We start from the raw sequence: 16,487 nt of genomic DNA, 5'->3' as shown, positions 1-16,487 counted from the left end.
CATGGGGGTGACGCGTTCGGGCCGAGTGTACGAGAACCCGGCGATCAGAGACGAAGTGAAGGCGCCTGCAACTGAAAGTGGGACAGCGCCTGAAAGCTCGCCTTTTCCGTCCAAGAAGGTGACCGAGGAGGAAGCCGAGGCATTCATGAAGATCGTGAAGGCGAGCGAATACAAAGTGGTCGAGCAAATGGCCAAGTCCCCGGCCCATATCTCATTGCTCGCCGTCCTCCTCTGCCCGGAACCGCACCGAGAGGCCCTCCTCCGGGTACTAACTACGGCACAAGTCCCGAAGGAAACGCCTCCTGACAGGATAGAGGAGACTGTCGGTTCTATCTTCTCCAACACCATCTTGTTCTCGGACGACGAGCTCCCGTCCGAAGGCTGCTCACATTCACGGGCCTTGCACATTGTCTGCAAGTGCAACAACTACATCATTGGCCGGGTCATGATTGACAATGGGTTCGCCCTCAACGTTTGCCCGGTGACCACCCTGAAACAGATGAACGTGGACCTCAACCGAGTCCGCCCAAGCAAAACAGCGGTCCGAGCCTTCGACGGCTCACGCAGGGAGGTGAACGGGGAGATCGACCTCCTCATAGATGTTGGCCCATGCTCGTTCAGCATCACGTTCCAGGTGCTCGACATCCCGAATGCGTTCAGCCTGTTGCTCGGGAGGCCATGGATCCACTCGGCCGGCGCTGTCCCCTCTTCTCTGCACCAAAGGCTGAAGTTCATCGTCGAGGAGAAGCTCATTACGGTGAAAGGAGAGGAGGACTACGCCATCTACAAGGAGACGGCGGTGCCCTACATTAGCGTCGGGGACGATGAAAACCTCCAATTCCACTCATTCGAAACCATCTCCGTCATCCGGGACTACGGAGAGAGTGGACCGTCCCGCGTCGACCCCATGATAGGAAAGGTTCTCCTGCGCAACAATTGCATTCCCGGCACCGGCCTTGGGGCGCGCAGACAAGGGATCAGCCGCCCTATCGAAGTCGAAGAGTACAAACACAGGAGGGGACTCGGCTTTCGCCCTTCCTGTCATGAAATCATCGAGGCCCGCAGGGGCAACCACCTTCATCGCCTTGCCGTACACTACGGGAGGCTCAACAGGGGCACTCTTCTTCCCCGGGCCTTCACACACCATCGGGGGCACCCTTGACGGCCCTTCCTCGGACTCCGACGACACCCCTGCCGCTTCGTCAACCGTGTACGCCGTCATCAAGGAGCTTCCTTCAGGGGTTCACATCCGCTTAGCGCAGGAAAATGAGGAGCTTGACAACTGGACCTCAGTCCCGCGCTACTCGGCTGTGATTGTCGATGTGTAAGGCTTATCCATGTATAAGATGTGCCCCGCGTGTCGGCGTAAGCCATGCGCCACACGACGGGAGAGGGGTTTCTATTATGACTTCATATTCACCTTATCAATGAAATCTCTCGCGCATTTTTTTGAATTCCCATGCGTTTCATCTCCTCCTTTTATTCTCTATTTCGCAACGTTATGAATTTTTTTAAGACAATTCTCTCGAATTTCCAGGCTCCACTTGAATCCAAATCCTCGACACTTCGATTCGAACCCATTCCAAGAGCACCTCGGTGAACCCCAACCCGTATACTTTGGGGAAGGGCTCCCCGAAGACAGTCAAATGCCCGAGATAGAAAAGAGTTTGCGTCGCCTCGAGGACCATCAAATCACCTCGGTCGAGCCAACAGAGGAGATCAACGTGGGCACCGAAGAAGAGCCCCGCACCTTGAAGATCGAGACAGCCCTCAACCCTACGCAGCGAACCCGGATGATCAACTTCTTGAAGGAATACCAAGAGGTCTTCGCCTGGTCTTATGCCGACATGCCCGGCTTAGACCCCTCAATAGTCGAGTACTTCCTTCCACTCGACACTGAGAAATTCCCGCCCAAGCGGCAACAGTTACGACGACAGCGAGCTAGCCTTCTCTTCCGCATCAAGGAGGAAGTCGTCAAACAGATCAATGCGGGGTTCCTCGAAGTCTGCAACTATTCTGAGTGGGTGGCGAATATTGTACCGGTAGAAAAGAAGGATGGAAGGGTCCGAGTTTGCGTCGACTACCGAGACCTCAACAAAGCTAGCCCTAAGGACAATTTCCCCCTGCCGCACATCGACGTCCTAGTCTACAATACGGCACGCCACGCCCAGTTCTCTTTCATGGACGGCTTCTCCGGATACAATCAAATCCGGATGGTCGAAAAAGACAAACTCAAGACGATGTTCACCACGATGTGGGGAACCTTTTGATATCGCGTTATGCCTTTCGGCCTCAAGAACGCAGGGGCAACTTATCAGAGGGCTATGGTCACACTATTCCACGACATGATGCACAGAGAAGTCGAGGTATACGTCGATGACATGATCGCCAAGTCCAAAGAGGGAGAAGACCACCTTGTCAACCTGAAGCGCCTTTTCGATCGCTTGAGAGAATACAAGCTCTGGCTCAATCCGGCAAAATGCACATTTGGTGCCTGATCCGGAAAGCTGTTAGGGTTCGTGGTCAGTGAGCAAGGCATCGAAGTGGATCCGGACAAAGTCAAGGCAATCAAAGAACTTCCCCCGCCATCGACGGTTCGGGAGGTACGCGGCTTCTTGGGGCGGTTGAACTACATTGCGCGCTTCATTGCAAATCTGACGGATAAGTGTCAGCCACTCTTTCGCTTGCTCCGCAAGAATGCAGCGATGGAGTGGGACCACGAGTGTCAGAAGGCCTTCGACACCATCAAGGCCTACCTAATTCGGCCGCCGATATTGGCACCACCCGTGCCGAATCGACCCCTCATTTTATACCTCACGGTACGCCGACAGTCCTTAGGGTGCATGCTAGGGCAAGAAGACGAGTCAAAGCGCACGGAAAGGGCGATATACTACTTGAGCAAGAAGTTCACTGAGGGAGAGTCCAATTATCCGGAAATCGTGAAGATGTGCTGCGCGTTGGTATGGGTCATGTAGAGGCTCCGACAGTACACGCTCTATCACACGATCCGCTTGCTGTCAAAAGCGGACCCCCTGCGGTATTTACTCGACAGCCCCTCCTCCATGAGGAACATCGCAAAATGGCGCTGTCAACTGACAGAGTACGACATAGAGTACGTGCCCCGCACGTCTGTCAAGGGGCAAGCGATTGCCGACCACCTAGCAGAATTCCCGATCGACGACTACACGCCGATTAACACGGACTTCCCGGATGAAGGAATCCTCCAGGTGGACGAAGAGAAAGAGGAGCCAACATGGAAGATGTACTTTGACGGGGCTGTCAATTCCGTGGGATCAGGAGTTGGGGCGGTTTTGATATCCCCGGACGGGCGCCATTACCCGGTCGCTGCGAAAGTGGACTTCTCCTGTACCAATAATGTGGCCGAGTACGAAGCGTGCATCATCGGTTTGCAAGCGGCGGTCGATTTCAAGGTGAAGGAGTTAGAGGCATTCAGTGACTCCATGCTCACAATCTTCCAAACGCTGGGGGCAATGGAAGATGAAAGACGCGAAGTTAGTCCCGTACCATGAGTATCTTGAGGAATTGGCGAAGAATTTCGAGAAGATTTCATTCACCTACACTCCATGCGCAAAGAATCAGTTCGCGGACGCACTCGCAACACTCGCATCTATGGCGAGTATCTTAGAGGGGAACATCATCGAACCTCTCGAAATCGAAGTGGCCAAAAGCCCGGCCCACTGCAACGCAATTGGAGCGTCCGAAGCGAAGCCGTGGTACGAAGACATTAGGAACTTCTTGCAAACGAGCCAATATCCCCCATTCGCCGATCGCCGCGACCGAAAGACGCTCAGACGCCTTGCGATGCACTACTTTCTAAGCTGCGAGATACTATACCGCCGCTCCTTTGATTCCACGCTCCTCCGGTACATCGACGAACACGAATCGCGATGTCTTATGGAGGAAGTGCACGGGGGAAATTGTGGACCTCATATGAATGGCCTCATGCTCGCCAAAAAGATCATGCGCTTAGGCTATTATTAGTCCACCATGGAAACTGATTGTGTAAAGCATGTTAGGCATTGCCACCGATGCCAAGTTTACGCAAATCAGATTAAGGCACCGCCCAACGAGCTATGCCCTATGACAGCCCCGTGGCCTTTCTCAATGTGGGGGATGGACGTGATTGGCCCGATCAACCCCAAAGCGTCTAACAGACACATGTTCATCCTGGTGGCGATCGACTACTTCACCAAGTGGATCGAGGCTATCACTCTCGCGTCGGTCACTGCAAAAGCAGTGGCCCGTTTTCTCAGACGCGACGTCATCGCCCGGTACGGGGTCCCTGCGACAATAATCACGGACAACGCCAAGAACCTGAACAACAAGGTCATCGACGAGCTCTGTGCACAATTCAAAATCCGACATCGCAACTCCACCCCGTACCGTCCCCAAACGGCGCGGTGGAGGCGGCAAATAAGAACATCAAGAAGATCATCGAAAAAATGACGGTGAACTACAAGGATTGGCACGAGATGCTCCCTTATGCACTCTTGGCGTACCGAACATCCATACGGACTTCAACCGGGGCAACCCCATACTCCTTGGTCTATGGCATGGAGGCAGTCCTCCCAATCGAAGTAGAGATCCCTTCCATGAGGATCCTTGCCGAGGCCGAACTTGCAGAAGCAGAGTGGGCGAAACAGCGACACGAACAGTTAAACCTCATTGACGAGAAGAGGCTGAAGGCACTATGCCACGGACAGTGCTACCAACAGAGGATGGCTCGAGCCTTCAACGCCAAAGTTCGTCACCGAGAGTTCAGTCTCGGTGACCTCGTCTTGAGAAAGGTCCTACATGTCGTGCCCGATTCTCGAGGGAAGTTCTCGTACAAATACGACGGTCCCTTCGTCGTCAAAGAGATTTTCTCCGGAGGAGCCGTTATTTTAAGCGATATGGATGGCACTGAAAATGCGCTTCCCGTCAATGCTGACGCCATCAAGAAGTACTATCCCTGAGCACTTGTACTCGCTTTCCATTCGCTGGGCTTTGCGCCCGCTTCATTTGTAAAACATTTCCGTTCACATGCACGAATACCAACTCCCGCCATTTGTCCAATACAAAACTTTTTTGAGAGAAAAAAATGAATCTCCCGCTAGGTCGAAAACCTCATCGAGGCGGCCTAGGCAAAAGCTAGGGAACGAGTAGCACGACTTAAAATCCCGCAAAGAGGAGTCGCGGCAAAAGGAGAGCATAAACCACTTCCTCGCTAGGTCGAAAACCTGCAACGGGCGGCCTAGGCAAAAGTTAGAGAAGCCGAGGGGTGCGATTCCGCCCAAACATGGGGGGGATCGTAGCAAAAGGTGAGCATTCATGTGAGAAAAACTAAATAAAACACCCCGCTAGGTTATCACGCATCTCGCGGCCTAGGCAAAAGTTAGGGGACAATGCCAGCTCGACCACGAAAGGAGAGCGACACTTCTCCGTGGAGCTACATCGAGTAGTGGTTCGGCATTCTCCGACGCAAGCAAACTCTCTTCGACTCTCCAGGCTCGAGATTCGCCCCAGAACGGGGTCGAATCGACGTATCCTTGATTTGGAGGATCCCATAAGATCCCTCCCATTACCTTTATGCACATAATTCTACGGGTTACCCGTCTCAGAAAAGCCATTCCCCGACAAGGACACGGCTGCCTTCCAAATGGCCACCGATATCATGTCCCTGTCACATCTTTACATAGATTCCTTTTACACATTGTAGTCTCAACGATATCACGTGGCTAACATCCTTTCCAGGCCTCTCTTTCCTACGCGCAGGTGCGATCGGGAACCTCGAGGGATGCTCCTCGCCGACGGACCCATGGTTGTCTCACGCGGCAGATTGTACTCTCAAGGCGCCGGAAGTCGTCAAGGAATGCCCCACGCCATTTAAGCCGACGATGTTCAAAGAAGAACAAACGATAGGAGATCATCATCAGTCACCGTGCATGAGGCGGTCCGAACCCAAACCCCAAGCGAGCCATATCACATAGCGCTTTCCGAACTAGATTCCGGTCATTCAGGTCCATCCTGGTCACATTCGGGTCCATCTCGGTCATTCAGGTCTATCCTGGTCACATTCGGGTCCATCTCGGTCATTCAGGTCCATCCTGGTCACATTCGGGTCCATCCCGGTCATTCAGGTCCATCCTAGTCTCACTCAGCTCCTTCTGATCATTCAGGTCCTTCCGGTCTAAATTCCGGTCACTCAGGTCCTCTCGATCGTTCGAGCTCATTCGGCCCAATTTTCATTCGTTCGGGTCCGCCCGGTCTAAATTCCGGTCATTCGGGTCCGTTCGATCTAAATTCCGGTCATTCGGATCCTTCCGGTCTAAATCCCGATCACTCAAGGTCCATTCGGTCAAAATTCCGGTCATTCGGGTCCACCCGGTCTAAATTCCGGTCATTCGGGTCCATCCGGTCTAAATTCCGATCATTCGGGTCTATCTCGGTCACATTCAGGTCCATCCTGGTTCATGCATTCGGGTCTATCCCGGTCACATTCAGGTCCATCCTGGTTCATGCATTCGGGTCCATATCCCGGTCATTCAGGTCCATCCTGGTTCATGCATTCGGGTCCATCCCGGTCATTCAGGTCTATCATGGTCCATGCATTCGGGTCCATCCCGGTCATTCGGGTCTATCCTGGTTCATGCATTCGGATCTATCCCGGTCACATTCAGGTCTATCCTGGTTCATAGGCATTCGGGTCCATCCCGGTTCTAATTTCCCGCACAATGTCCCAATATATCCAAGCAAGGCACGATCATCCACGGGGGAGCGGCATCAGAGCAGTCGCCGGGCCCAAAAAGGGGGTGCTTCTTATAATCTTTGGCTACATCCTCTAACCGAGCATGCAACCAAAGAGGGGCAAGCTGTCAGCACCCCATTTTGGCCCACCGGCTTCGTACATGAGAACCTCCGACCGAAGTTCGGGTTACTATTCATGACCCGACGATCAGAGGCGAACATGCGGACATGGATTCATGAAATACGGGAGAGAAACAGGGTCCAATGAGAAGACAGGGAAGAGCAATCAAAAAGGCAAACACACGACAAATCTCAGAGCAACGGGAGCTGGCACTACGGCACTATTCATCGCAGAATCACCGAAGCACCGAAAGGTGCCCAATGTGGGACTCTAAAAATCCCTCTCAGTGCCAAAATGACCAATGACGCATCCGAACGCATTTCGGAGGTGTCCGGCTTAAGCCGGGACACCCCCGATCTCTCACGGACGCCTTTTCTGACAGGGCTCCCGGGGCCCGCTCCACTGACAAGTGAACGGCATCCCAAAACGGGCCTACAAGCACCCGGGGACCGCCGAGGTCGTGGAACAAGCTTCAGATGACCTTTCGGAACTCTACAGGGCCCCCCCGAGGGACGTTCCGATGGGAGCGAGCGCCCCCCGGTGAATCTTCGGGGCACATTCACGGAAAACAGAGATCACAATGATCCCCGAACACCTCGAGACATTCAGGGAACACCGAGAAAGCCCCGGTCACAAGTCCCTAGGTCTTCCCGGGCCAACGGTCTTCGGTCGGGGACGACGAGCCAACGATCTCCCACGAGGCAAAAGGGGTCACCGGAGCGAATGTTAAGATGCACAAAGAGCAATCGGGGACCGGGGGCATTCAATTCCACTCCGAATGTTCGAACAGGGCAAAACCGACTCTCGAGGCGCCGAGTCGCCCGAACGTTCGTTCATACGACGTATGGCGATATTAGGCTCATTCAAACCCCCTTCGTTCAATCATTCCAAATCTATTAATTAATTGGGCATCGGAGATCGGTCGCGCATTCAATCAAGTCTGAAGCACTTTCCGGCTTTTCTCTTAATCGAATGGGACCCACAGCTCAGCCAAGCCAAGCCACCAAGCCGCGGCTCAAACCCAAGATCTCGGCTAGATCCCAAGCCACAGCTTGGCCACCCAAGCTCGGCTAGATCCCTCCAAGGCCGGCGGCTCCAAGCCCCAAGAAGCCCCCTCCACCACAAATTTCAAATTGCTCTTACACCCATCACCTCCCATCAACTTTCCTTTGCTTTCCCCTCACTCAACATGACATTTTCCCCTCACTAATCCCCCTCCAATTTTAGGCAGCCACCCTAAGCCAATTCGGCAGCCCCCATTAGACCCCAAAACCGCAATTAACATCCTCAAAGCAAGCCATTAGCCAAGCCTATAAGTTCCCATTTATCATTAGACTTAATGACTTCTCCATTCTCATTCTCTCTCAAGCCAATCCCTCTCCAAAATCCTCTCAAACTCCAGCCCATCCCCACACTCTCGTCCAGCCCGTGCCAAGGCCAAAACCGGCCAAAATCACCCGAAAACCACCCGGTATTCCGGTAACCACCCGACCCGACTTAAGCCAAAAATTATCAAACTCCCTAGCCTACATATTTCCTACCCCCTAAGTCTATTTCCGGGCTTAGATTTTCGATTTGAAGCCTCCAACGTCACATTCTAGCCGTGAACAGAATCGGGTCCCGTGGGTCACCCGCGCGCGACCATGCCCTAACGACGTGCCATTTCACTCCACGACTTTGCCGAGTCGTGCCATCACATTCCAAGGGTTCCTCACAACCCTCACCATCCCTCGTGAAGAGGTGGTCACAATCCGAGGGCCGATCCACCGTGCACAACCACCGTTTCATCGTTGTTCTCTTACCGGGTTCCTTGTGTTCATACCGAACTTTCTCTCACTGTTTCGGGTTCATCTAGGGCTTAGCACGTTCGGGTCTGTCCACAGTCATCTAGGTCTACCCCTTAGGAGTCCGAGGAGCCCGACCTCGCACCGTGCCGTGACCGAAGCAAGCGTGTCAACCCATTTTCCTCGAGCTGCCGCGACTGCACCTCTCTCGGGTCACTCCACCCGTAGCTCTAAACCGAGTCTTACGATTCTCAAGGCCGCTTCCTCGACTCTTTTCCTCTTACAACGAGGCTAGGTAACATCCCATTATGGCTTAGAGAAGCTAAGATCTTCGATTTTTACTTGTGTGAAATGTTTATACAATCTTAGGAGTCGGAATGCATGAAAGTTGCCATTTTTCTTTCGGATCCGGGCTTCCCATGCAATCTCATGCATCGTTATGTGTCTTTACTTTCTTGGCTACGTCCGAACGTTGTATGAATGTGCATGCCATAGTGGGAACGACCCATTTCGAGGTTGGAGAGCCCCTTGTGGTCCGTAAGGGTCACGGAACTCACGGCCATGCCTCCCGAAGGGATGGCCGAGAGTCCCTTTGCCCCTCACGGACGCACGGGGAGCTCTTTCGCCCCAAACTCATTGCTCCCTGCATCCTATTGTCTCTTACCGTGACTATGACATGTATACATGACGGAAAAGCTCGGGATCTTGGCGTGAGAGACCCAAAGGGGTCGGATGTGTCAAGGGAGACCCACGGCCGTCCTCCTTGCAAGGGGGCCGAGAGGTCCCTTGATCCATCCGAAGCTTTGGAGCTCTTTGCTTCGTGATGCCGTGCGTTTCCCGTGGTTTATTTCTGAGTTTACCGTTAAATGATTCAATGCCGTCTTCGTTGATCCCTTGAACGTGCTATTTTGAGCGTCTCACATGCTTATTTGTGTAGATCGGGACCGCATTAGTGTTGATTTAATGAAACGCATGCTATTTTCACGTGCATGTTACATGTTGTACGCAAGGGTCGGTTAAAATTGATACGGAAACTCATCGACACTCGTAGTGGGTCAAAGAGCATTCGGTCGACTATCCTTAGGGGTTGGCCGAAAGCTTTGAGACTCCCTTCGAGTGATGGTAGGTTTCTATTACCACTTTGAAACCGGCTTTTGGAATTGTTCGTGGTTATATTCCCTTTTAGTTGATGAATGAATTCAAATTATGTATTAGGCATGTTAGATCCGGATAATTACCCCTCGGAGTCGTAACCATGATGCGGAACGATAATTATCGAAAAGTCTCACAAACGGGGAAACGGGACGTAACATTCGGTTAATTAAATCACTCGGACTAAACAATTGGGCAAAATGATTATTAATTCATAAACGGATCGATGGTTCACGTAATGGCGGGAATGCCCTTTTCCTTAAAAAGCCCACAATTTCGAAACACCAAGACGTGTAACACGAATAGAATCGACGTCTAGCGAGTACTCGCGTGCTACGACTCTAGTCCGGGCCCGATTTGAGGCGGCTCGAGTCGGGACACGCGAGTCCTCCCTAGACTTCTTCGTGTCGCACGATCTTCAATTTGCACACGAACTTCACACGTTTTATTATCCAAGGGCATAATCGTCATTCCGAGATTCACCGATATCCTAGGCGTTAGGGAGTTGGAAACACCTCGATCTATGAACGAAAAGGGCAACCCGTTCGGGTACAAGTCTCATTTGCACGGCCCATTCCGTTCACTTTCGGTGTTTGTATCTTCCTATCGTAGATTCGGTGGTGGACATTTCATTTCAGTTACAAAACACGAAGAACCGGATTAATCGTGCACTCGACCTAAGCAAACATTAGATAATTGATAGGTGGAATATTAGATTCCAATCTAGAGTCAAAACACGAGCTTTGGTTAATTCGGTGAAACTGCAGTAACGCTTAACCGAATAAAAGCTGTAAAACAAACCCACCCATGTAATTGGCTTAGAACCATATTCTAGTTCACCATTTATGTTTGCCTAGGCTAGACACACTGTTTGCCAATCAACCCCGGCTAATAACCGATTAAATCACGTATACTCGACCTAATACAACATTTGTCTGTAGTCATCAGTGCATGTCAGTTATTACCTGTCTTTCATCAGTTTTATCAGTTTTCTTCTGTTTTCCATTGTCTTTTACTAATTTGTTGCGATTCGGGTCCGAACCTATAGGTTACGTAATACACGGGGTCCAACGCCTCAAACCACCGAACACGAGGTCCAACGCCTCCTAACTCACTGAGCGCGCTCAACCCGAGTGCGGAATGAGATTTAGCCTCGATTCACCATCATACTCCAAACATGGCCTATGTGGAAGGCAATTTGGATTGGATGAGTGAAACGTGTTTAGATATCACCCGGGAGCTCGATCGGTCCAATGGTTACAGTGGGAACTAATCAGTTCTTCTGCAAACCGTCGGTTCGATTGGACCCGACCCCCGGCTCCTTGAGCCCGCGTTGCCTTAATTTATTTATCGGTTATTCAAAACACACGGTGAGCCGGAGCGGAATATTGACCCAATGCAAACCGATCGGGATCCATTTACTTATTCAGTTATACTTTGTAATCATTCGTGAGAACATTATGAGAATTTTATTTGTATATTCACTCATTCACTTGTAAGGATCCCCGATCGGCGAGCGAGAGGTCCGAGTGTCGAGTCGGTTAAGTCGGTCTATCGTCACCAAGGGATGAGTAAGCTCGAATAATCGTGGTCTCGGTTCACGCGGGGAATCGACCATCACGGTTCAATGAACTGTAACGATAAGATAGTGAACTGATTCCTTGACGCACAAGCCTACTCATCCTTCGGATTCTTGGCCCAACTTGATCAATTCATCGACTTTACGGTGTCAAAACGGGCGAGTCAAGCGCAACCCTAAATCACGCGGTAAATAAACGAAACGGCAAGCCTAGCAAACTAGAGTACCGAAAGGACGTGCATGATATAGGCCCGCACGTAATAGAACCCCCGAATTCGGAATTTTCGATTCTGCATGACCATTGCTTTAGCATTTAGGTGTACCCCGTACCCCTAGACCCGGGCGACTCAACGGCCCTCGACCTATGGGTCGTAAACAGTAAGTGGCGACTCCTTCTCACGCGTGTCCGTCGCGCGTCCCCGAGAAGGTGGACACCCCCAAGTCGCGTTGCATAGGCTTCGCGCATGCGTGCCCCGACGAGATAAAATTCGGGTGCGCACAATAACAAAAACCCTTCTTCTGTCATGTGGCTTATGGCGTTGCCGACATGCAGGTAGCATTATATACAAAGACTGTCTTGCACATTGGCGACCATGGCCAAGTAGAGTGGGACTGCGGTCCAGTTAGTAAGCTCCTCATCCTCCCGTGCATGGCGGATATGAACCTCGAAAGATGTCTCCTCAGTGACGGCATATATGGCTGGCAAAGCCAAAAACGCTTCAATTGCATCCGAAGAGGAGTCATACGATTCAGTGGATGGGCTGTCAGAAGTGCCACCCATGATCAGTGGTGGTGTAGGGAAAAAGTGCGATAGCGATGGAACCGGAATGCCCTTGGAGAGCTTTCCGTAATGTGCAGCAAGACGGTGGAGATGTTTTCCACGACGGGCCTGCACGATCTCCTGACAGGAGGGGTGAAAACCGAGTCCCCTCTTATTGCGATACTCCTCTACCTCAATAGGTCGAAGGATTCCTTGTGCCCGTGCCCCGAGTCCAGTTCCGGGGACGTAATCATTATTCAATAGAACTTTTCCAATCATGAGATGGACTTGGGAAGGACCGACTTCTTCGTAATCTCGGATCATGAAGATTGTGTCGAAGGAGTGAAAGGGAAGATTCTGATATTCTCCAATGCTGATGTAGGGGACAGCTGTCTCCTTGTAAACTGCATAATCTTCCTCGTCGTTGATAGTGATGAGCTTGCCTTCGACAAAGAACTTTAGCTTCTGATGCAGTGATGAAGGAACAGCGCTAGCGGCGTGAATCCATGGTCTCCCGAGCAGGAGGCTGAAAGCATTGGGTATCTTAAGGATTTGGAAGGTGACAGAGAATGAGCAAGGACCCACGTTGATTAGGAGATCGATTTCTCCATTCACTTCTCTCCTAGAGCCGTCAAAGGCTCGAACAGTGGTCTTGCTTGCACGAATGCGGCTCATATCCACGTTCATCTGTTTCAACGTGGAGACGGGGCAAACATTGAGAGCAAAGCCGTTGTCGATCATGACTCGACCAACGACGTGATTATTGCACTTGCAGACTATGTGCAATGCTCGTAAGTGTCCCTGTCCTTCAGATGGCAACTCGTCGTCCGCAAAGGAGATCTGATTCAAGAAGATGGAATTAACAGTCTTCTCGATCCTATCTGGTGCAGTATCTTTCGGGACTTATGTAGCAGTGAGAACTTTCAGTTGAGCGTCAAGATGCGGCCCTGAGCTCAAAAGGAAGGCAAGTAGCAAGATATGGGTTGGTCACTTGCCCATTTACTGAACGACCTTGTACTCGCTTGCTTTGATCACCTTCATGAAAGTTTCAGCTTCTTGCTTGGTGACCTTCTTCAAAGGAAATAGCGGGGTTTCTGGAATGGTTGAGAATGCAGCAGCAGGGGCCTTCCCTTTGTTCGCAAGCTCTGGGCCTTGATAAAACCGTCCTAAGTGCCATGATGCCCATCGCGCTCATTTCTTGCTCCATGTTAGCAACTTTACCCCCGTAATCCCAGGGAACTCGGCGGTCCTGATATGGCTCCTTTGCAGGAACCTTGATGACAAACGGGGCAGATGTAAATGCAACCTCCGCTGGAGGATAGTCGATGATGAATGGAATTGGAATCTCTTGCAGATCATCATCATCTCTAATAGCAACTATGCTAATCATGTTGACAGAAGGCCCCGAACCTGATCCGTGATCGGGAAGAGGATTCGCATGCATGTTCAGCGGTTTCACCTCGTTGAAGGAGATCTGCTTCGTGTTTATCATCTCCTGTATTTTGTCCCAAAGCCTCCAGTAATGTTCAGTGTGACCAGGAGCACCCTGATGAAATTCACAGCGCAGATTTTAATTCTGCACCGTTGGGTCAAAGTTCGGACTAGGCGCCTCTGTCTTGATCTTATTCCCAACAAGGAGTTGCCGGAATATGTGAGAGGGAGGGGCTAGTAGAGGCGTATACTACTTGCACTGACGAGGTTGAGCGGCGCCACCCTGTTGTGCTTTAGGAGCAAGAGCTCATTGAGTTGGCTGAGGAGATCTCGAAGCCGGGGCTCTACCTTGCTGAACTTGAGCAGGAGCATACTGTTGCGGAGGTTGCGACTGGATAACAGTTGGCGGGGTTGGAAAAGCCTACGGCACTTGGTAGGGCTGCACATAATGCACGGGATGAGTCTGCAATGCAGAGGTGTAGTCCACCGAAATCGGCTGCGAAGCTTGGTGTTCGAAATTGACGGCGCCAACAGTTGCATCCTTGCCTTTCTTGGAGGTTCCGGCAATCTGCTTCTTCGATGTTTCTCCGTCGTTCTTCCTCGATGGGCCTTCAATTCTCCCTAGCTTAACCCCCATGTCAAGCTTCTTTCCTGCCTCGATCAGGTCCGAGAAAGAGGAGGTATGAACCAGAAGATGTGAGTAGTATGCGCCCCTGAGCGTGGAGTGAAACAGCTGAACTTGCTGTCGCTCAGTGATTGGAAGAATGTATTTCGCCGCTTTTCCTCTCCACTCTGTTGCATATGCTTGAAAATTATGATCTTCTCTCATCTTCGTCATACTGAGATCGAGAAGAGTAGGGGGTGTCTCTGCACAGAATCGATATTGGTCGAGGTACTTCTGGGAAAGATCTGTCCATGTAGAGACATCGCCGGCTTTCAGGGTCATAAACCAATCTAGTGCTGATCTCGTAAGGCTGTCTTGGAAAGGCTAAATGGCGAATTCCTCGTATTCCCAGTATGGGAGCATTTTGCTTTGATAGTGGCGAAGATGATGTCGAGGGTCTCTGGTCCCGTCGTACCTCTTGAAGTCTGGAATCTTGATTTTAGGGGGCAGCCGCATGCCCGAGAAGAGATTCCAGTCATTGTCACTGTAATCAAAACAGGTACTGCCCGCTTGGAGAGCTCTGATGGTCTCCTCCATTTTCTTCATTCTCCTCTCCTGTTCCGTCTCTGTTTTCTGGGAGAAAGTTTATCAGTGGAGCTGGAGGGGCTGCCTGAGTAGGCATGCCCGGTTCAGTAGGAGGAATGTTTAGAGGTGGTGGAGCTGGGTAAGAGAATCTTATTTGGGGTTGTGGAGCTTGGAAAGGAAAGTGGTCCATGGTGGAAACAGGAGCCTGAGCGCTTATCACTAGAGGGACTGTTGGTGGCGGGACAGTGTAAATCGGAGGATGGGCTGGCATAGCTAGCGGTGGTAATGCATGCATAGTTGAATCCGCGGATAAGAAAGCTGTTGGTGGTAATGGAACTGCTGTAGGAGCAGGTGGTGGTGGTAGAAGATCACTGACCAGATGGATTGCCGACACATATGCCATTGCCGAGAATGATGCGTCTTCAACCTCCGAAGCAAAGGTTGGAGGGACTGCTAGGTTCAGATCGATAATTGGCCTGTGCTCCGGAAGCGAAGTGTGGCTCGACGAAGCCCGGTTTTGATCTCTGAGCATAGCCATGAGCTCTGTCATGTTGGTGGCCATATTGGTCGCCAACTAGTTCACCATCCCCTCGAGCGTGGTAAAACGTGCGGGATCCACAAAGTTGGACGCCATCTGTGTCACTGCAGGAGGATGTCCGATAGGGACGCCTGAATGCGCCGTGGATATGTCCGCGGGTATTGGAGATGATATAGCTTGCGTCAATGGTGTTTGAGAATGTGTCGGCATTGGCGGAGTATCCTGCTCGTGAATGGTGGTGGGTTATTGATCTTCTGCCATCCTTACGCGTGCACGAGTTGGATATCGATGTGACGCCAGTTGTTAGTACCTGTATTTACAAGTGTGTGAGCACAATTGCTGTATGTTGACAAATTTTCAAAATGTAAATGATTAAGTGGAATGAATGAAATGCATGGCTTTGAAAGCACTAATGTCATTACATCAATTCGATTTACATTTCCATAATTTACAAAGATTGTCTGTTTTAGAAATAAGGAACATAAACAGTAACCCGACACTATTACATCCCATAGCCGAGTGAGTGCTATGCGGGTCCTGTGCGGGGCAAAGCTCTAACAAACTAAACCTAATGATGGGAGACCTTGTGTGCTTTCGCTCGCGCTCGGTCCAGCATAGTGCTCAAACGCGCTATCTCCCCGTCTTGGTTCGCTATGCGTGCATGAGTCTGAGCTAACTCCCTGTAAAGCTCTCTTTGGTCAGCTCCGTAACGTACGAAGTCGACGAACATGTGTGAGTCCCTGCGGATGGAACTGTGCCACGTATGATGCGGTAGCTGAGAAAGCTCGCTCGTCGTCAGTGGGGTGCTTTGGGAAGTAAAGCTCCTGCACAATGTGTGTGCCCTACAAGCTTCGAACTTCTCTAACTCGTAGAAACTTGTCCGGAAGTGAAGCTGTCGTGTTTGCCTACATGAAGCAGTATGGAGTGTGATCCACCTCTATAGGAATATCCTGTAGGCCATCGAGTTGTCTGATGACTCGGGCTGAAAAGACAAGTGTGCTCCCTAAATGACTAATCAAAGGGAGCCCTATGACCGAAGGACATCCAATGGTCAAGGAGCCGCCGGGATTCCAACAAGCAGCCCACAGAAACTGTGTCGGGGTGAGACCTTCCATGAACTGCTTCCAATCGGTGTAATCACGGTCGGAAGGCTGAAATACTTGAAGTAGACGAGTGACGAGTGAAC

At 51.2% G+C, this 16,487-nt stretch overlaps 2 protein-coding genes across 2 annotated transcripts; one reads left to right on the top strand and one right to left on the bottom strand.

Annotated features, from left to right (window-relative positions):
- The first annotated feature begins 2,705 nt into the window (after nucleotides 1-2,705).
- On the top strand, nucleotides 2,706-3,530 carry LOC116188789. The gene is made up of 2 exons (XM_031518260.1): nucleotides 2,706-2,819; nucleotides 2,976-3,530. Exons 1-2 carry the CDS (start codon nucleotides 2,706-2,708, stop codon nucleotides 3,528-3,530), a joined length of 669 nt encoding a protein of 222 aa, XP_031374120.1.
- An 11,198-nt stretch (nucleotides 3,531-14,728) lies between these two features.
- LOC116188788 (pollen-specific leucine-rich repeat extensin-like protein 3) lies at nucleotides 14,729-15,325 on the bottom strand. Its single transcript, XM_031518259.1, has one exon. It carries the CDS (start codon nucleotides 15,323-15,325, stop codon nucleotides 14,729-14,731), a length of 597 nt encoding a protein of 198 aa, XP_031374119.1.
- Between the last annotated feature and the right edge of the window lie 1,162 nt (nucleotides 15,326-16,487).

The sequence above is a fragment of the Punica granatum genome, chromosome 8 (genome assembly GCF_007655135.1).
Source record: "Punica granatum isolate Tunisia-2019 chromosome 8, ASM765513v2, whole genome shotgun sequence".
Taxonomy (NCBI): domain Eukaryota; kingdom Viridiplantae; phylum Streptophyta; class Magnoliopsida; order Myrtales; family Lythraceae; genus Punica; species Punica granatum.
This window is presented reverse-complemented; position numbering and strand designations above follow the sequence as displayed.

What these genes read in the sequence shown, in the direction of transcription:
- LOC116188789 (XM_031518260.1), top strand. Translation starts at nt 2,706, where the DNA reads ATGGAGTGGGACCACGAGTGTCAGAAGGCCTTCGACACCATCAAGGCC. An exon ending in CCCTCATTTTATACCTCACG is followed by an intron (nt 2,820 to 2,975) that starts GTACGCCGACAG and finishes TGGGTCATGTAG; the next exon opens with AGGCTCCGACAGTACACGCT.
- LOC116188788 (XM_031518259.1), bottom strand. Translation starts at nt 15,325, where the DNA reads ATGGCCACCAACATGACAGAGCTCATGGCTATGCTCAGAGATCAAAAC.